General features: G+C 43.7%; 1 protein-coding gene, 1 long non-coding RNA gene and 1 other non-coding gene across 7 annotated transcripts; 1 reads left to right on the forward strand and 2 right to left on the reverse strand.

Annotated features, from left to right (window-relative positions):
- Positions 1 to 1,134: 1,134 nt before the first annotated feature.
- Positions 1,135 to 9,586, reverse strand: LOC128343146 (uncharacterized). Its single transcript, XR_008315354.1, has 2 exons — positions 8,900 to 9,586; positions 1,135 to 2,471 (listed from the first exon to the last, which is right to left on the reverse strand). It is a non-coding gene; the product is annotated as an uncharacterized LOC128343146 (long non-coding RNA).
- Positions 4,196 to 4,326, reverse strand: LOC128348421 (small nucleolar RNA SNORA13). Its single transcript, XR_008318144.1, has one exon. It is a non-coding gene; the product is annotated as a small nucleolar RNA SNORA13 (small nucleolar RNA).
- On the forward strand, positions 9,047 to 19,714 carry LOC128343090 (zinc finger protein OZF-like). Of its 5 annotated transcripts, none has more exons than XM_053291598.1 (3): positions 9,047 to 9,211; positions 9,881 to 9,935; positions 16,843 to 19,714. In XM_053291598.1, the coding sequence occupies exons 1-3, from the start codon at positions 9,170 to 9,172 to the stop codon at positions 18,159 to 18,161; spliced, it is 1,416 nt and encodes a 471-aa protein (XP_053147573.1). In that variant the 5' UTR covers positions 9,047 to 9,169; the 3' UTR covers positions 18,162 to 19,714. The 5 variants fall into 5 exon arrangements, with proteins under 5 accessions (XP_053147573.1, XP_053147572.1, XP_053147574.1 ...); XM_053291597.1 differs by having other exon boundaries at positions 9,047 to 9,271; positions 16,843 to 19,713; XM_053291599.1 differs by having other exon boundaries at positions 9,098 to 9,275.
- Positions 19,715 to 20,958: the final 1,244 nt, after the last annotated feature.

A 20,958-nucleotide genomic window follows, 5' to 3' on the forward strand; every position in this document is an offset into this window, starting at 1 on the left:
CACAGACTGGCAGCAGCTTCTCCAAGGTTGCAGGCAGGAATCTCTCTCAGCCCTATCTTGGAGAAGCCAGGGAGGGAACTTGAAACCTTCTGCTCTTCCCAGAGCGGCTCCATCCCCTGAGGGGAATATCTTGCAGTGCTCACACATTAAGTCTCTCTTTCATATGCAACCAGGGCGGACCCTGCTTAGCTATGGGGACAAGTCATGCTTGCTACCACAAGACCAGCTCTCCTCTTCTGTTATGATACTAGTATTCTTATTTTCGGTCCCCTTTCTAATGATGCTTAGCATGGAATTTGCCTTTTTCACTGCTGTTGAGCACCAAGTCAGAACTTTCAACAAGCTGTCCACCATGACCCCAAGATTTATCTCCTGGTTAGTCACTTACAGCTCAGATCCCCTCAGTGTACATGTACTGATAAGCTGGGGTTTTTTTTTGCCTCAGTACCAATATTAATCACTTTACACTTGCTTACATTGAACCACATTTGCCATTTTGTTGCCCACTCAGCAGTTTGGAGAGCTTCTCACAATCTGTTTTGGCTTTCACTACCCTGAATAGTTTGGTGTCGTCTGCAAATCTGGCCACTTGGCTGTTCACCCCAACTTCCAGATCATTTATGAACAAATTAAAAAGCACTTGTCCCAGTACAGATCCCTGGGGGGCCCCACTTCTGACTTCCCTCTATTGTGAAAGGCAACATCTCTGCAAGGTGCAGGTGAATAGACTGTGACTCTCTGAGCCATCTTGTTTTTCTGCTGAGTCACCTTTTGTGTGATCATGGGATTCCCCTGAGAAACCCTTGGAGTCAACGGTGCCACCATCGGTTTTAAAACTTAGCCCAAGGAAGTGTTATATTAGCACAAGTTCTGATAATGAGAAGTTTCCACTAATTTCCCTTCTCACAAACACACACATGCACACTTTTTCTTTTTTGAAGCAAGCATCCCACCCCCATCTCACAATATAAACATTTATGGGATATATCATTAGGTTGCAATCGTATGCACACAAAAGTTACCTGAGAGTAAGCCCCCATGAGTTCATTAAGGCTTTACCTGGGAACTGTATAGAATGCTTGCAATCAGAGCTAATATGATTGAATTCATGATTTAAATCACTTAAGAACTCAGTTTTAATTATTTAAATCATGTCAAGAAGATTCTATTTAATCATCATTTTCTAGTAACATTACATTCTTGTTTTCTAATACAACTTTAATACATATTAAGAGATGTAGATTTCATTTTTAGAAGTCCCCTTCCTAATGATGCTTAGCATAGTAGATACATGCTACTCATAATGCTGTTCCATTCGGGAACCAGGCCCTGCATTTCTTTATTGCACGGTTTGCATTTTTGCACATATGCCTGTCTTACCCACAGATACAGGAACTTCATTAAAATATTCCCAAATGGAGTCTCTTTTACAGCATGCTGCCATGATAGGCATTTCCCTTCTAAAGTGGAGAATACACTTGGAAAAGGTTTCCTCCATGTTCCTGCTTATTGATCAGATCTATACCATCTCCTCAAATCCGCTAGTCGTTCCTTGGCCTTCTTTAGCCCGATTCAGACATTATGCTGTACAAGTGTACACATGTGGGTGTGAATGCCTGTACCTGGGTTCATTTTTAAACTGGTTTAAAACACTAGTTCATTCTTCACTCATATTGTGAAGAATAGGATTTAATCAATCAGAATATGATTGATCAGGTCTGTTATCTCTCAACCCCATATACTGCTATTAACAAGTTCACAGTGAAGACCCTCTTTGGATCTTCCAGGGGAGTGGGAAGTGGAACTTTGCCCACACAGCTGGGATACTATTACAGAGGATACCCCTCTTCGAATCTGGGCGTCTAGGTATACATGTGAAGTCATATCAGTGTGAGATTCTTCAGAACTGACTGAGAACCCATAGCAGGATTCAACAACGGAAAAGTGTCTCTGTAGATGGACCTGATTTCATATCCAACTGTTCAGCAACCCCCTGTGGATCAGCAAATTGGTTTTTTTGAGACATTTCTGTAGGATTATCACCAGATGCTATGGGATGGGTTTCTAAAGTAGCAGCAGCGGGTGGCTCTTGGGCCCTACACTTATTCATCCTGCCTCCTCATTGTGTGGTTGATGGCCCTCGTTGTGGGTTAATTTCATTCACAAAATTGGAGATCATATCAGGAGTCCTATCAAGAGTGCCTGCAAACCATTTTTCAATGTCTGCTCTACACTCTGCGATAATTCTAAGCCGGCGTCTGTATTCTGCTTCTGAGCTGACCATAAACTCCATTAAATCTGAAAGAGCCATGAGTTGATGTGTATAGCTTCTCAGCATGTCATAATCAACCCTCCAACGATGTGAGGCGGGGTTTGTTTCATCAGCCTCAGCCATTTGCCAGGATCTTTTGTCAGTGACCACGTCAGGTATGGTGGTGCATCAGCACTGCCTGGCTCCTCAACAGCGAGCTCTAAAAACAAGAATATAATGGAGTTAGAAAAGTATAAATCAGCCCACCACACAAGGTTGCTGCATCCTCTGACACTTCCCCAAAATTGGTCTCATGGATCAAGCTACCATGCATCACGTTGTCTACGCAGATCAAACTAACAGGCTTGGCATTATATACACCATGCTCTCAGGTACTGAATGAGCCAAACTGATCTCTCTCTCACTTGTACTCCCTCTTTTAAGGGAAAAAGAGGGAGCCTTACCTATAGAGGCCACCACTGCAAAGTTCTCCTCCATGACTTCCCTGTGCAGGGCTCTTTGGTCCAGATCTGGCACAGCCCACTCCTCCTCTGTGAAATGCACACCCACCTCCCAAAAGGTCTACCACTTGGGGCAGCTCACAACATTAATAAAATTGATACAATGTAAAATAAGCTAAATAAAGTTAACCAAATTAAGCTAAACAGGTTGAAAGACCAGGCTAAAACCACAAATAAAATTACAATTTTAAAAACAAGTTTCACATTAAACGTTATTTTAAAAGCTAAACACTGAGAACTATTAAAAAAAGAACCTACCAGATACAAGCAGTAGAAGAAACATTAAAAAGTCTCTATAAAAATATGTGATTTTAATTGTTAAAAAAACCAAACACACTAAGTTTTTATTTGGAATACTTTAAAACTATTGCTCTGCGTGAACTCACCACCATGGCATTGCTTTGTGTTGTGCTTTTATCTAAGTGGAGCTACAGTCTAAGTAGATTCAAATGTGGAAAAATTATATTAATAACAATTTAAATTCATCTTTAAAACATGGGTTTTCAACGGTTGCCAGCACACATACCACACACACTTAGAAATCTATGTTCTACACATCAGTGAGCATCAATGAAAGTAAAACTAATGTTTTGCTTGAGAATGTATATAGCATATTTGTCTGTAAATCTTATTGTGATATTCCCCTTCCCTTTATGTTGTAAGTGTGATACTTCAACTGAGTTTTGGTCAGTATACCCTGCTCCAGATTACAAGCTGGTGAAGCAGGTCAAGTAATATAGGTGGATTATGTTATCCAGTATTAGAAAAGAAAGAAGAGAAACCTGCCTCCCAAAACACACACACAGGCCAACATTCAGAGCAAACAAGCAAATTTGTGCTAGCTTAAGAAGTTAAACTTAGTTGCACTTAAAACACACACACACCTGTATTTTCACAAGAGCACTCTTGCATAAACGTTCCCATTAAAACAGATGTGGCATACCACATTTGTGCAAATTTTGCTCACACACAAGCATTGTTCCATTCAATAGAACAGCATGAATCTAGAGAACAAGATCCAGACTTAGAATTAGATAGAACGGTTTTCAGATGCTCTGATGCCAACCAGGGGTACAGTTTAATGAGTCTGCTTTAAAAACTAGAACGTCTTGGAGAACTGCTGTTCACTTGACTACAGAAATAGATGCCGTGTAAAACCCTTAAGAACCTGGCAATGGAACAAGTTGTCCTGGATGACTCTGGAATCTCTTTTGGATGTTTTCAAATACATGATATGAAGCCCTTCATCTAGCCATGGTACAAAAGCTACAAGAACCAAGTGCAGATACTTCAGGCACAGAATATCCTGTTTTAGGGCAAGAATTGGAAGAGAAGCACTGGTCTAACTTCCAAGTCAAATTATACATACGGAATTGAGTGTGTGGGTAGCTTTAGGAAGGGATCACACATTTTTCCACCTAGGGCATGTTTTAGCTGAAATGCTGAGAAAGGCCTAATAACTAGCTTTTGAACATAGGTCAGCTGGAATTATTATATGCCTTTTTCTGACACCACATTCACTGGAGAAAGTAATGAATGGGTAGCACAAAGGCAAAGTTACATAATGAAGAACATGAATCCATGCAGAGGTGTAATGTATTAAGTATCTGATATATGTAGAGTATCAGACACAGTAGTGTATGGACTTCAGAAGGCACATTACTCATGAGTTTTTATAACTACAGCCCGATATTTAAGGTTTGTTATCCAAGACCATGGGTAGATGGTGTCTACACCTGAAAAGCAGAGCAGCAATATAATAAATCCGTCATTACAATATGGTTGCTAATTGCTCAACGTAAAGTAATATTTTCCATTAAAATAACTAAGTTATTTCCCCAAGGTGCAGGCAAAGGAAAGGAAAGATTGTGCCATCAAGTCGGTGTCAACTCCTGGCAACCACAGAGCCATGTGGTTTTTTTGGTAGAATACAGGAGTGGTTTACCATTGCCTTCCTCTCATGCAGTATGAGATGATACCGTTGCCGTTGTCACTGAAGTGAGCATCCACCTCCAGCACCTTCCCATATCGCTGCTGTCCAATATAGGTGACTACAAATATGTATTTACTAGGCACAGTCTGGGAAGCACACCAGCGGGGATTTGAACAAACAACCTCTTGCTCCCTAGGCAAGCTGCTTCTCTGCTGTGCCATGGCAGCTGGTGCAGGTGCTACTCGAAAATAAAACATGGCCACTCAGCAGTTTGGGAAAACTTTAAAAACCCACATGCCTAAAATTTAAACTAGCAGAAAAATGCAGGCCTGAAATTTAAGCTGTGTGAATGAATGAATGAATGAATGAATATACACACACAGCTTGAATATGTTTGTGTATGTGTGAGTGATTTATTTATTTATTTATTTATTTATTTAAACAAACACAGGGTTGGGGAAGTTCTCTTTAGCTGAGCATTAAACCCCCCAGACTTTATATCCCAACACTTTCATTGACAAGCTAGCTGTGTGTAGTACTGTCATGGATTCCTCACCAACTGCAGACCACCACCACAAATTTTCCAGTACCAATATATACTATTTGTTGGTAAATAAATATGCTACTTATCAGTGTAAGTGAAGATACCAAATATAATTGGTGAAGATACCCAAATCAACACCCATGCTGAGGAGCAGTGCTGAGTACGTTTTCATCATCACTAAATTTGACATTTGACCCTATAAAACTGGGGCTAGGGATTACGGCTATTATGCTTGAGTCTTGTCATGGTCACCACTAACATTCTGAGATAAGTACACAAACTGCAACACCAAAATGACTCTTTTTGATTTAGAATACTAGAGCAGCCTGGAAAAGAGCAGGGGCAGGGAGAATTCATGGAGGCTTAAAGCAAATTTTTAAAACCACCACCACCACAAAAAACAAAATAATATCTATAGAAAAGAAATGAAGGCTATACTAAGTGGGAGATAATAATAGCAGCAATAGAACAAAAAATACACTGAGCTTTACAGTTAAGGCGGCAATCCTATACACACTTATTTGGGAGAAAATCTAATTGATACCAATGGTACTTACTTCTGAGTAGTCATGCATAGAATGGATTGCCTTAAAAAGCCAAAAATCTTAAGGATGCAAACTACAAAAGGAACAATTTTAAATTAATTCAGGGGATATTTTTAAATAACTAAGAATATTTATGTATTTATTCATTTGTTCAATTTATTCCAAAAATGGCTCAGGGCAGTTTACAAATAAAACAAAAACAATTAAAATCAATCAACAATTAAAAGTTATAAGATACCATAAAACAGTTTGAAAACCCTGAAAAACCAGTACATTTAAAAACCCTTTAAAACAATTTTAAAACCCTGGAAGGCCAGGCCAAACAGAGAGGTCTTAAGGGCTCTCCTAAAAACCAATAAAGAGTTCTCAAATTACGGAGGGGGGCCTTGCTACTGACAGAGCCAGACGGTGGCTGCAGCTGCTTCCTGCAGAAAGAAGTCTTTCTATGCTGGAGGTCCACAAGGCTTCAGTACCCTGGCCCACTTTTATGCTAATGAAGGTCTCTTCCGCAACTTGATAGGATTAAGTGGTGAACTCGGCACCCTCTTAGCTTTTAGGGACCCCACCTTTCCTGTAGATAAGGTAGACAGAGGCTATTTATTTCTTCAAATAAATTTCCTTGAATTTGAGAAGTCTCCGCTTTGCACTTCGAGAAGGATGAAAGGGCATTGCAACTGCATGGGGAGATGGTGTCTGTTCTAAACTGAGCAGGGAGGAGGGAAGGCTAGGGTAGCTAATTAACTGAGGTGCATTTTTATAGAGGCGTGTTGTTGTCTTAGGAGGGAATGGGGTAGACCATCCAAAACAGTTACTGACAGAAATTGGCTGGGGAATGGCGGTAAATATTCTATTGGAGCATTAAAGCATGACTTAACAGCCCTGGAATACCTATATGCATGACAGGAATACACCAGAGCATGTGCAGAGTTAAGTATACTTTCCTCACTGTTATGTAATCACAGTCAGGATCAATTGAAGAAATCCTACTGACTCGTTCTCCAAGAAGCTAAGAGTGAAGAAATGTTTGTTTTTTTAAAATGCTCCAGATTTCCTGTCAGGTGGTTTTGTCATCTGAGCCTGTGTTCTAGTGTGATAAGACTGAAAACCATCTCTTTCTGTTCTTCTGGTTGGCCTTTTCTGTACATGTTCTGGTTCTACACATCACTTTTTAAATGGGGTGGACAGAATTTTAAACACTATTTGAAATGTGGCCAAACCATGCATTTATATACATGTATTACGATGCAACCTGACCTTTCCAACCCATTTCATCCTCCTCCTCTTGTGCATATGAGGAGGAGGAGAGAGCCCTTGTGCCCCTTGCCCTCTTAGGTGCATTCGGGTAGCACTAAACAATTTAGTGTCATGTCTGAACTGGGACTCAAGAGTGTTACTATATCATGTAACAACAACCTTGTAAAGTAGGACAGAACAAATAGTAGTAACAGTTGAATAATTGTATACAGCTTTTACTAAGTATACAAGTTGGGAAAAGGGAAAAAGGGCTATGATTCAATTTCCCCCCTTTGCCTTTATGTGGAAAAATATTTCAGATTCTTAAGACCTTAGTCTTGTAGCCGGCCTAAATGTCTTGGGAGTGGAGAAGGTTATATGGCAATAGCCAAGGCTGCCCGCCTATCCGCTCTGCAGAGCATCAGCCATGCCATTCTACATTCTGTACATCCCTCTCTCTCTCTCTTGCATGTCAGGAATAAGGTTACACTAATGAATTGGAGAAGAGAACCATTTACTGACAGTCATTTCCCAATATTTAAATACATATAAATAAAAGACAGTACCCACCTCTGTTCATACCTATGAATAAATCATCCATCTTTAACCAAAAACAATAGGCAAAATCAAAGAGGGCCAGTGCAATAGCATCATGTCATTACGTGGACAGAAACATTAGGGGAGCAAACTTTTCTCTGCCATCCCTAAATCCAATTTAAGGGCAACATCAAGAAGAGAATGAAAATACAGCACAAGCTAGAAAAACCTGGGACACTCCATGGAAACCATTTGTTAGAGGCAAAATGCACACTGAGTTTAGCAGGTTAAAAATTCATTGTAAAGTTTATTGCAGAGGTCCACTTAATTTTATTCACTAATACACTTAGCCTTGCTAGCAAGCAAAAAATGGGGTGGGGGAAGAACTGGGCAAGTATTAGAGAGTCTCATAGTACGCAATTAATTTTAACAATCTAGATTCACTAATACACTTAGCTTCAACAAAAAGCAACCAAAAATAAATAAATAGAAGTTGGGGTATGTTAGTCCAATATAAGCTTAAAGACACAGCATATACATTATTTATATATGGTTACAAGCATAAAGCAGTCAGGAAATATTATAAAGAGAACCAGTGGAGTAGAGAACCATTTTCTCATGTATTTTGCTACGTAAACCATTTTGAGAACTTTGTTCCTTTAAAAAAGGCAATATATAAATATTTCAATAATATAAGGCAAAGACATAAGGAAAACACACCAACACACCAAATTAAGGCTATAAGCAGTGTAGTATCTTCAAAAACAAGCACATAATTAACCAAAAGGCAGGAAAAAACAGAAACAGATCACTTGAGCATTTTTCTTCCCTCTTATTATTTCTACGGTTTTTAATACTTTTTGTAGTGACTAATTTCCTCACAAGGTGATTTACTATTGGGGTGGGGGAGGGTTTATTACAAGTTGGTATGAGAATAGTTTTGCCTTACACTTGGCACCCCAAAATGTTGTGGTTTTTTTTTTTAATTTTAATTTTAGAACTCTCACACACTCACACAAAGTAGATAGGGAAGAAAGTGTGTTTGTGCGCTTGCAGGGGGGCGGGATCTCTCTCACATTCTTTCTCACACACACACATATACAGAAACGTAAGTTTTGGGCGGCATAACAAGTGTTAAATAAATAAAATATAAGCACTATGCAGTAGTTCCAAAATGGGGTGGGAGGTAGGGGGGTGAGGAAGAAACAGACGGGCTTTCAAATGCACATAAGTTCATATATAGGGAAGAAAGAGAGAAACACAGAGATTTAAGCGAAGGGGACAAATTTCTCACGCACATACACACAGAGACCAGATAAATTTTTAAATGTTTACTTGCTTTGAGACGGAGCTCAGCTTTCCCTCCTGGCGGGCTTGCTCTGCTATGTGTTCAAAACATCAAGGGGAGGAGGAAGGAACTCCAGGAGAGCCAATTAGGTGGCTGCAGCTGGTGCCACAAGGAGACACAGGCCGGCAGGCAAGCAAGAGGAATCATGATTAACCCTTCCCTCCCCCTGTTTCTGCTAACGGCGCCGGTGGCGGCAGCAGGCAGGGGAGAAACCTCACTTTGGCAGAGAGAGAGAGAGAGAGCTGCCAGTCTTTGTGATGCGGGGGAGTGGGGAGAGGAGAAGTACTGGGGAGAAACAGGTCGGCCCAGGCGGTGGAGGGAGAATTTTTGTGTGTGGAGAACATTTCGGATCAGCAAATGGAAGTACTTTTTCACACAATGCATAATCAACTTGTGGAATTCTCTGCCACAAGATGTGGTGACAACCAACAACCTGGATGGCTTTAAGAGGGGTTTGGATAACTTAATGGAGGAGAGGTCTATCAATGGCTACTAGTTCGAGGGCTATAGGCCACTGATGCCTCTGAGTCCCAGTTGCAGGGGAGTAAGGAGAGAGGGCATGCCCTCAACTCCTGCCTGTGGCTTCCAGTGGCATCTTGTGGGCCACTGTGTAAAACAGGATGCTGGACTAGATGGGCCTACTTGGGCCTGATCCAGCAGAGGGCTGTTCTTATGTTATGTTCTTATGTTGTCCTGGCATGGACAAGGGGCGGGCGCGGGCGGGGGAAAGGGATAGGTCCTGTGGTTGTGCACAAGGCCCCATTGCCCCTGGAGGGGCGGGGCGCGGGAGCAGGGAAGTGCTGAGTTCTGCCCACGTCTCCTTGACTGCCTTGCTACCAGCCGAGGCTAAGAGGGGTTAAATGCACCGAGCTAGCTCTCCCTTCTAGACAGGCTCCGAAGTTAGCGGACGGAGGCCACTTTCCCGCCCCGCCTCCTTTCCTAAGAAAATTGCCTTTCTCCCTTTGCAGAAATCGGGCAGAATCTGTGCAGACTTTTGCAGGGCGCGTGCAATGCAGCGAGCCGGTGAGTGAAAGCAAGCGGGGAGGGCTGATGGTTGCGAGGGAGGGGGAAATAAAGACGGCGGAAGGAACTCCTTGGCTAGAGAGAGGAGGAGCGGCCCTCCTGCAAAAAGAGAGCGACCTCAGAGTGCAGGGCAGCTGAAAAGGAAGGTCTGTGTAGCTTATTCCCGCCAGGTCGGTTCTCTGTTTTATCAAGGCCAGCTAAAGGGGTTGTGGTGTCCTTGGCCAATCCCCCCCCCCGCTTTTATATAGTTTTTATTTTTTTAAAAAACTCACAAACTTATATGTCTTTATTGGTTACTTCATTCAGTACATTTTACTAAAATAACTTCACAAACAACATTATAACATAAACAGAAGTTAAACATGAGGCTACTCATTCATATTCCCCCCTCAAAATCTCGCTTTCCGTGCCTTAGCAGGTGCAAGTCTTTGGATTATTTCATCCAGATATAGATCCTTGGCAACAGCATGTTGAGTTGATAAGGTTGCCAACTTATCTAGCCTATCTTGATACTGAAGTTACCTGGCAATGCTTCCATGTGGCTGTAGCTATGCTTGGAAGAAGGGCTTAGTACAGAGGCCCTTTCACATGGGAATGGAACCCTATGCTGTACTTGTGCACAGCTATCTGTGAGCAAGTTTTTGTGTAAATGTTTTGTGTAAACCGCCCTGAGCCATTTTGGGGAGGAAATTGAATAAATAATAATAATAAATGACTGTACATGTGTTCGCTTTAAAAGTGAATCTGAGTACATTTGTGTCTGAATAAAAGAAGTTTTACACTCTAGCCTTGATGCAGTGATAGTAGTGCAATATTGTGCCTCATGCAATAGGTGAAAGGGAGGAAAGTTGCTATGGTGAAATCACACACACACACACACAACTCTCTATATACACATAGACACCCCTCTCCCCCTATATACAAATATACACACACCCCTCTCCACAAAAATATATACACAGACACATGCAACTCTCTCTATACAAACACACCTCTATTTTTAATGTATATACACATGCATCTCTTTCTATATATATGATCCAGCTCAGTATAAGGCAGCTTCTTATGTTCCTAAGCCAGGGAGAATGGTAATAAATGGTTGGAATAGCAAGAGCAGCACACTATTTCCATGTGTACGGCTGGAAACTGCGATTGGTGTGGTGGAGTGTTGCAGCCAGGTTGCTTTAGGTGGCTAACCTTTCCCAGTTTGGCTTCCTGAGGTGGCTCCATTGAAGAAGAGCATTATATTCATTGACTAGAAGTGGAGTCTGCAGGAAACGTCTGGCAGCGCGGAGACAAATAGGGACTTTTGGTCAGGGTCTGGGTTCCATAGGAGCCTGGTCAGGGACGTGTGACCTTAGCTAGGGGAGAGGAGGCCCGTGTTCAGCACTCTCTCTGGCCGCCCCGCAGTGTGAGGGAGATAATGCAGAAAATAGGGAGGGGTAGAGCTGGAGGGCCCTCAGGAGCTGGGGGCCCGTGTTCTTTGAAACCTTTCTTACTGCACTTTTCTCATGGCGCAACGGGGAGATGACTTGAACAGTGAGCCAGAGGTTGCCAGTTCGAAACCCCGCTGGAAACACCTATATTGGGCAGCAGCGATATAGGAAGATGCTGAAAGGCATCATCTCATACTGCGTGGGAGATGGCAATGGTAAACCCCTCCTGTATTCTACCAAAGACAACCACAGGGCTCTGTGGTCACCAGGAGTTGACACCGACTCAACGGCACACTTTACTTTATCAGTTATTTTTACGTCGTTTAACATAATCCAACTTTTGCATGACTTATAGCAATGGCAAATATCCTTTCCACCCGCTGCTTTCTACATTGTTCCTTTCTCTGAGATTATCATCTAGGGGTTAAATCAACAGTTTGGAATCCTAGAGGGTCCCAAGAGCAGTAAATCCAGCTGGCCACCTTCCTGTTCCGCCTCCCCCCCCCCTTTCAGTGGTGGGAATTTGCTTTTTTGGAGTGCTCAGGAGTCTTTGCTGATGCTGAGGGAACTTGCTGCCCATTTCTTGAAGGAGATCAATGCCGAAACAGTATGGAGCTGCAGGTGAGTCAAAGCAGTAAGAAGGGAGAGAAGACCTGGCTTCAGGAGAAAGAACAACCCACCGTGACCTAATCCAGAGGAGCAGCTCAGTTAGCCTGTAGCAGGCAGACAAAGAAGACCTTTGTGACACCTATGAAGCTGCTCTCTCCTTAATCGAATCCTTGGCTCCATCTAGCTCCTTGTTTTCTACACGGATTGGCAGCTGCTCTCCAGAGTTTCAGACAGGTGTCTTTCCCAGTCCTATCTGGAGATGCTACCAAGAGCTGGACCTTGGACCTTTTGCATGCAAAACATGTGCTCCCTCTGATGAACATAGGATGCTGCTCTATACTGAGTCAGACCCTTGGTCCATGAAGCTCAGTATTGTCTACACTAACTGGCAGCAGCTGCCCATGGTTCCAGAAAGGAGTCTTTCCCTGTCCTACTGGGAGCTACCTGGGACTGAAATGAGGATATTCTTCGTGGAAAGAAGATGCTCTTCCACCGAGCTATGGTCCTCCCTGCCTCCCACCCCCCAATAATATAAGGAGGAGTCACATGGGAAGCTGCTCGGCATTGAGCCATCTAGCTCGATATTGCCTACGCTGACCCGGCAAGCAGCACTCCAGGTCTTTCCCAGCCCTACCTGGAGATGCCAGAGACTGAATGTAGGACTTTCTGCATGCAGTGCAGAGTCTGCAACACTGAACAATAGATGCTCCTGATGAACTTGTCAAGCTGCCTGACACTGAGTCAGACCCTTGGTCCAGCTAGCTCAGTTTGTTGACACTGACTGGCAGCAGCTCTCAAGGGATTTTCCCTTGCCCAGCCTTTACTTGGAGCTGGTAAGGAGTGAACCCAGGACCTTCTGCATCTGCATGCAAAGCAATGCTTGCAAGCAGCTGCTTCTCCTCTGAACTACAGCCCCATCCCCATAAAGCAGTGAAAGGATTGAATAGTCCCTTGATGGTGGCATAACAAGCTTTTCTAGGCAACAGCCTATTGTATAGGAAACAGGTAAGGTAGATGCTGGTAATGATAGTTAAGATTTGCATAGAGCTTTGCACCCACAGTCATCCTCATGACAGACTCTATATGGTACTGCCTCCCCCCCACCGCCCCCGCCCCCGCCCCCAGCTAACTGGCCAAACAGGCACCTTTTAAAGTGGCAGCTGTCCTATATTTAGCTGTCCCACCTCCAGCCACAGAGGCACAATGCCTCTGAATACCAATTGGAGGAGAGCAACAGCAGGAAAGAGGGCATGCCCTCAGCTCCTGCCTGTGGGCTTTTCAGGGGCAGCTGGTGGGCCACTGTGTGAAATAGGATGCTGGACTGGGTAGGCCTTGGGCCTGATCCAGCAGGGCTGTTCTTATGTCAGTCACAGGCTCCAGGCCATTTGGGGCTTTGAAGGTTAAATCCAGCATTTCATCTATTAATTTTATTGTCCCTGATAACTAACCTTCAGGGGGAGGGGAGGGAAGGAAGGAGTGTTTAATGCACCTGGGCTGCTTCTGAGCATGTGTTTGCTCCACCCACCTCCAGGTACCAAAGCCTAATGCCTGGTGGGAGCCTCTTGGCGTGGGCTGAAGGATAAGAGCAAAATCGCCCTCCTCCCATGGCTCTCAGCCTGTGGCACTGTTTTTTTTTTCTCTTATAAACCTGGTGGTAGGTCTCAGAATGGCCATGCAAATGGAAATAAAACCTTCACTTCTTAGGCCCAGCATTCTATTTTAAATTATTATTATTTAACAGAATACAATGGTGCGTAGGTTGGAAATAACAAACTCTACTCCCAATATACTGGAATATATTAACCAACCTTCAAGCATATTTAGTTATTTTAGGAATGTATATCCCATCCTATATTTAGTTGTTTTAGGAGTGTATATTTCTTTTCTTCTTTTTGTAATATTTTTTTAATTACAGAAAAGAAAAAAGAAAAAGAGAGAAAGATATACAAATGCAGCAATTAGCATCTCATGTATAATTTGTATATCAACTTAAGTTTCAGCTTTTTACCCACTCAACGCCCTGTCTTACCTGAGCTCATTCTGGTTTAATCTATTAAACTCCAATTAAAAGTATCTAAGTGAAATATTTAAGTAAAGTATCTAAGTAAATAATTAGGACGAATTTATTTGCAAAAAGAATCCAAATCTCGGCTGAGGTATTCGACCCTGTAACAAACTGTAACGCATAAATGATTCCCAAGTAAAATTAAATTTGTCATCTGATATATCCTTTATTTATGAAGTAATCCTTGCCATTGATGCATATTCCCAGAGTTTAAGTTGCCACTCTTCTAACGTTGGAACTGAGTGTGTTTTCCAGTAGGAAGCATACAGAATCCTAGCAGCAATTATCATATATAAAGACAGCTCCATATATTCTGCAGGTATAGGAGTGTATATTTCATCCTTCCCACTTGAGCAGCTAATAAACCAATCAAGGAAAACAACAAACAGATTAAAAAGCATTAAAACAACCAAGCTTTAATACAAGGCAGTGGCATGAGACAGAACACTCTCTGGCTGATTTAAACAGCATATTTAAAAGGCTTTGTGGAATAGAAACAACTGTTGACCACACAGTGTCCCACGGGTGTTATGAGCACATTAGGAACTGCTGTGTGCTCATAAAACTGTGCATGATGCAGTTGCTCAAGAGTGCTCTTGTGCAAATGCATGAAATTGTGCCAATGGAGTTGCATGGTGGATGGCCATTGGAAATAATGGCCATCCATCATGCAGCTCCCAAGTTCTCTTGCACAACTGCATCAAACACAGTTTTACAAGCATGCAGCAGTTCAGTGCTGACAACACCGCAGGATCCTGTGCAGCGTGTCGGCCACTGTTCCTTTCCCTGATGAAGAGTCTTGTGAAATTCAACTTTCTCCCACCTGCCCTTCAAACATCATTTAGTCTTTATTTAGCTTCCTTTGCGTTGTTTGTTCTGAGAACTTTCAGTCTGATCCTGTCATGTTCAGTGGGAATAACTCCAGTGCAAGGTTTGCAGACTTAAGCTTTGTCCTAGGTAAGTGTGCTCACAGCACTGCAGCCTGAGCACACTTATGAGTAAATGTGAGTGAGATTGCACTGTTAGCTAGGATTTGAGCATTGATGAAGGGTTCACTTTGTACTTGATAGCTGATCTTCTTTTTGATCTTTTTATTAAAAATATCCGCCATGAAGAAGAGTTTTATGTGATTCAAATGTTTCCACTTACATGTCATATATTAGTTGGCCATAATATTTAAACACATCATTAAGAGTGTTGGGGGTAGGAGGCTATGTTTTACAGTGGTTCCGCTCCTACCTCTTGGACGGATTCCAGATGGTGTCGATTGGAGACTGTTGCTTCTCGAAATCTGGATTTAAGTATGGTGTCCCCCAAGGCTCCATACTTTCTCCAATGCTCTTTAACATCTCCATGGAACTGCTGGGAGAGATCATCAGGGGGATTTGGAGCGGGGTGTTATCAGTATGCTGATGACACCCAGATCTACTTCTCCATGTCAGCTTCTTCAGGAGATGGCATAACTTCCCTAAATGCTTGCCTGGAAGCAGTAATAGGCTGGATGAGGGAGAATAAACTGAAACGGAATCCAGTTGACAGTGCTACTTATTGTGCGGGATCAGAACTCTAGAGACTATTTTGATCTACCTGTTCCAGATTGGACTCCATTTTGGGGTCACACTTCCCCAAAAGGAACAGGTTCGCAGTCTGGGAGTACCTCTGGATCCACACCTCTTCCTGGTATCTCAGGCTGAGGTGGTGGCCAGAGGGGCTTTCTATCAGCTTTTGCTGATTCGCCAGCTGCGTCTGTTTCTTGAGATGAACAACCTCAAAAGAATGGTACATATGTTGGTAACCTCCAGACTTGACTTCTGCAACACGCTCTATGTGGGGCTGCCTTTGTACGTAGTCTGGAAGCTTCAGTTGGTACAGAATGAGGTGGCCAGGTTGGTCTCTGGGTCATCTCGGAGAGACCACATCACTCCTTTGTTGATAGAGTTACACTGGCTGCCAATAGGTTTCCGGGCAAAATACAAAGTGCTAGTCATAACTTATAAAGCCCTAAATGGCTTAGGCCCTGGGTATCTAAGAGAACGTCTTCTTCATTATGAGCCCCACCACCCATTGAGGTCGTCCGGAGAGATCCGTCTCCAGTTGCCGCCAGCTCGGCTGGTGGCCACACGGGGACGGGCTTTCTCTGTTGCTGCCCCGAGACTGTGGAATGCGCTCCCTACTCAGATAAGATCCTCCCCATCTCTGAAATTTTTTAGAAAGCATTTAAAAGCCCACCTCTTCACCCAAACTTTTTCAGTTCCTTAAAATTTTAAGGTTTTAATTTGTGGATTATTTTTATGTTGTTAAATTGTTTGAAGTTTTTATAAATATTTTAACTTGTTTTATGCTGTTGTTAACCACCCAGAGACGAAGGTTTGGGGCGGTGTACAAATGTGATAGATAGATTAATAAATAATACAGGCCATCCTTTTGCTTGCTTTTTTCTTCTTGTTCTGAGCAAGTTAGAAAACCAATATTTTATTTAATTATGGTTCAATATGGCTTCAGGGAAGTCATTTATGCAATTTAATTACAGCTTTTGCAGTATCAAGGACTGGACCGAAAAAACTGGGACATGGAGATTATTCTTCCTGTGGTCTCCCTAATCCAGATTTGATAAACATATTGAAACATGTTTAGGGGTGGGTGGGTTGTTGAATATTGTTGTACCCTTCTTCTTTTTTTACTACTTATAGGCTCAATATTCATATTTCTGTCATTGTTATTTGAATATGCTTGAGCCCTAAATTTCCTATCATTGTTGAAAAATGATTTTTAAAAAAAATTATGTCCTTTGCTCCAGGTAACCAAGTACAGAACAACAAAGAAGAAAACTATCAACTAGAAAGGTGTGAGCAAGCAAACTCTGATAGATTAGCATCCACAAAAGACAAAAGAAGATGTCCTGGGGCAGAAGAGATGCCAGGAAATTTGCAGGGCCAAGAGGAACATCCCGAGAAGGCGACAGAAGAAGCTCTTCTTCCCAAAGAAGGTGATAGCAGCTTAAATGAAAGTACCTTCCAAGAGGAACTTCTCGGGAGTAAGGGAGACAGCACAGGTGCTGACTGTGGGGAGGCCAGTGACGTGCCAGCAGAGGGAAACCCATATCAAGGCTCACATTATTGGGAAACATTTTCCCAGAGACTCCACTTCATTGCACATGAGAAAATCTACACTGGAGATAAACCATACAAATGCGCTGATTGTGGGAAAAGATTTAGCAATAGTTATGCTTTTGTCGATCATATAAGGGTGCATACAGCAGAGAAACCATATATGCTTTCTGACTGCAGCCAAAGCTTCAATTTGAAATCCAAACTTACTGCCCACGAGAGAATCCACACAGCAGAAAACCCGTATGGATGCTCCGAATGCGGGAAGATCTTCAGTAATAAGTCCCACCTGGTGACGCACGCAAGGACCCACACTGGAGAGAAACCATATCAATGCACCGACTGTGGGAAGAGCTTTAGCCAAAAAGGAAACCTTGTTTCTCATATGCGGAGTCACACTGGGGAGAAGCCCTACAAATGCTCCCAGTGCGGCAAAGGTTTTTCTCACGGCACTTCTCTGATGATGCACGTGAGAACCCACACAGGAGAAAAGCCATACAGGTGCTCTGTCTGTGGCAAAAGCTTTGTTAATAAGGGAAACCTGGTCTCGCATGTGCGAACCCACACAGGAGAAAAACCGTATGAATGCACCGATTGTGGGAAGAGCTTTAGCACCAGCTTTCAGTTGATAGAACATAAGCGCCTACACACAGGGGAGAAACCATATACATGCTTTGACTGTGGCCAAAGATTCAATTCAAAATCCAACCTTACTACACATAAGAGAACCCACACTGGGGAGAAACCTTACGAATGTTCCGAGTGTGGGAAAAGCTTCAATACTAGCTCTCTGCTTGCCAGTCATAAGTGGGTTCATACTGGAGAAAAACCATACAAATGCTCAGGCTGTGGGAAAAGCTTCTGTCAGAAAGGGACCCTTGTTTCACACATGAGAATCCACACCGGGGAGAAACCGTATCAGTGCTCTGAGTGCGACAAAAGCTTCATTGATAAAAAGTCCCTTGTTAAACACAAAAGAACCCACACAGGGGAGAAAGCCTTTGAATGACTGGATGGGGGACAAAGTTTCAGGTACAGCCCAGTGCTTGCATAGTGCATCAGAATGTACATAGGAAATCTTTGGGCTGTGAGAAAAGATGCCATTCTCACAACACGTTCTTTGTACACAGAAGATTCACACAGGGATGCAAATTGTAAAGATAGTTGGATTATATGCAAGGACAGAAGCCTATTACACTGTTGGAAATGGGAAAATCTTGGATTGGAGCTTTGATGGTTGAGGACTGCATAGTGCTTATGTCTAGAAAGATCCACACCATAGTCAGAGAGGTCATTCATACAATCGAAAACTGTGTTCTCTTCAGGTTTGGGAGCTGTGTGTGCTCCCAATTTTTGGTTGTGTGGAAGCAAGGTAGGAGGAAAACCTGGGTAGAAGTGATTGTGTGGAAGCAAAGTAGGAGGAAAAGCTACCCAGGTTTTCCTCTGCCTTGTCTTTGGACCAGATGTTCCATGCCAGCTTCTAGCACACTAGTGGTCAGAATATTTGATGAAGCCCAAACTAGATTTTACACGAAAGGTGCACCCAGTGTCAAAACAGCGGCTATACACTCCCCTGTCTATTAGGACTTGCCCATCTTCTGAAGTGCCACCTTTCTACAGGTGGCAGCAGAATCATGCGGCAAGTATGGTTGCCATGAAACACCTGTTCTTGAAGCATGCATGGGAGCCCGACGTCCAGTGTCGGGAGGACTATGCCAACATTGGGTATATCATCGGAACCCTCCAATGGCTGCATATTCTACCCTACTTATGTTTTTGAACTCAACATCTGTAACCTACATATGAAGCTCCTCATGATAAGGATCAAGGAAAGCCAGAATATGATGATGACACCACACAAGGCATGTCCCATTACATGTAAGAGGAGAGGAGACAGGAGCTAGCTGTTTCATTGCTGTTTCCAGCATCGTTCAAGATGATGATGTCTCGTTTTTCATCCGAAAGGTGCTTTGATTCATTCATCTTTTTCTTTTTTTAAAGACAATGTTGGAAACATCGGGTGAGTCAGAGGCATGAACGGTTCTGAAATGTAATGACGACAGGCCTTTGAAATGTTTCTTCAGCAGCTTTTGCGCATGGTTGGTGCCCAAGATTGGGAAGGCGTCTCTTCAACAGAACATTGCTCATACTTAAGAATCCTCTCTAATAAAACGCTTGGTGTCCGTCCGTGGACGGCCACCAAGCGTGTGTTCGTGCCTCCCTGCCCTGTTCTGCGCCTGCGCAAAGCGCAGGCCCAGAACAGGGCAAGGGAGACACGACCGCCAGCACCCGGCGGACATCTTGGACAGCCACAAGCGGCCGCCCTGAAGAAGCCGGAGAAGCGCCAGCGGGGAAAACTGGCCGAGGCGGCGGCAGAGCCGCCACCTCGCCCAGAAGAGACAGCAACCAAGCTGGGGAGACGGGGGACAGAATGGAGGCCAACGGAGGCCGGCGGGACAGAGCCGACCGTGAAGGGCCCGGGCCGGCCGCGGAGGATGGCAGCGGCGCCTCCAGAGACCGCCCGGCCGGTGATTGAGGGGGGAAGAGGCGGCAGGGGAAGCCTGTCCTCCTGCCACCCGCTCACCCGCCCTCCCAGCTTTCCAAAATCCCCTTCCCCGCTCCTCCCCCCAATTGATTACGGGCCAAAAGGGCCCATGAGAAGGCCGTCGCCCCCGCCTATCGCCCACCTGCCCACCCAGCTGCCCGAGCCCACCTTACCCACTCCAGCCCGCGATAGTCGGGCGAAGAAAAAAAAAATTATTTGCACAGTGGAAGTGAGGAGCTCAGAAACAGAGCTCTCTGTGCTATGCTGCTGCCCAAACTGCCGCTATGGACGAAAGGGCGCAACGTCCTTTGTGTCCATAGCGGCAGTTTGGGCAGCAGCATAGCACAGAGAGGAGCTCTGTTTCTGAGCTCCTCACTTCCACTGTGCAAATAATTTTTTTTTTCTTCGCCCGACTATCGCGGGCTGGAGTGGGTAAGGTGTGCTCGGGCAGCTGGGTGGGCAGGTGGGCGATAGGCGGGGGCGACGGCCTTCTCATGGGCCCTTTTGGCCCGTAATCAATTGGGGGGAGGAGCGGGGAAGGGGATTTTGGAAAGCTGGGAGGGCGGGTGAGCGGGAGGCAGGAGGACAGAGGGAGGAGGGGAAAATGAAAAAAAAAAAACAGAGAGAGCGAGAGAGACAAGCAGAAAGGTGGAAGAAAAAGAAAAAAAAAAACACTTAAAGGCAGGAGAGAAAACTAGCGCCCGTTATCATAACGGGCTTAAAAATACTAGTATGAAATATTTTTCTACCTTTTTTTGCTCACTCTCGATTTTCAAAAATAACTTTAGAACCCACTGCATTACAATGGAGTGGAATAATTTAGACTGTAGCATTCCCCCCCCCCCCAAAAAAAACACAAACCCAAACGTTCGACATACCTTGCTTTTAACATACTTATCATTCCCGAGTGAGTGTGACTGGCTAGAAATTTAAAATGCATTGGTGCATAGAATTTAAATGTACTGTCTGCATATGGATTAAACTAGATTTGATGTTAAAATAGCCTTTATTCCTCATTACAATCTACATTTCAAGAGAATGTGTCCTAACAGCTATCTGTTTTCCAGGTGCAGACAAATTGGGAATTCTTGCTGCTATCTCACTTGATGGTTCTGGAGGACCACTCAGTGGGGTGCAGAAGATCTGGGCTCAGGATCACCCACATTTGAGTGAAGGGATGTTTGGTTTGTGTTGTTTATTTTTACCCTGCCCTCCAGAGGTCAAGGCTCTTAGAGCGGCTTCCATAAAACCAATCAATAGC

The sequence above is a fragment of the Hemicordylus capensis genome, chromosome 2 (genome assembly GCF_027244095.1).
Source record: "Hemicordylus capensis ecotype Gifberg chromosome 2, rHemCap1.1.pri, whole genome shotgun sequence".
In the NCBI taxonomy this organism is placed as follows: domain Eukaryota; kingdom Metazoa; phylum Chordata; class Lepidosauria; order Squamata; family Cordylidae; genus Hemicordylus; species Hemicordylus capensis.

Coding starts and splice junctions, on each gene's coding strand:
- LOC128343090 (XM_053291597.1), top strand. CDS start 9,170: ATGCGGGGGAGTGGGGAGAGGAGAAGTACTGGGGAGAAACAGGTCGGC. Junction 9,272..9,880: donor AACATTTCGGATCAGCAAAT/GGAAGTACTTTT, acceptor CTCCCTTTGCAG/AAATCGGGCAGAATCTGTGC. Junction 9,936..16,842: donor GCGTGCAATGCAGCGAGCCG/GTGAGTGAAAGC, acceptor CCTTTGCTCCAG/GTAACCAAGTACAGAACAAC.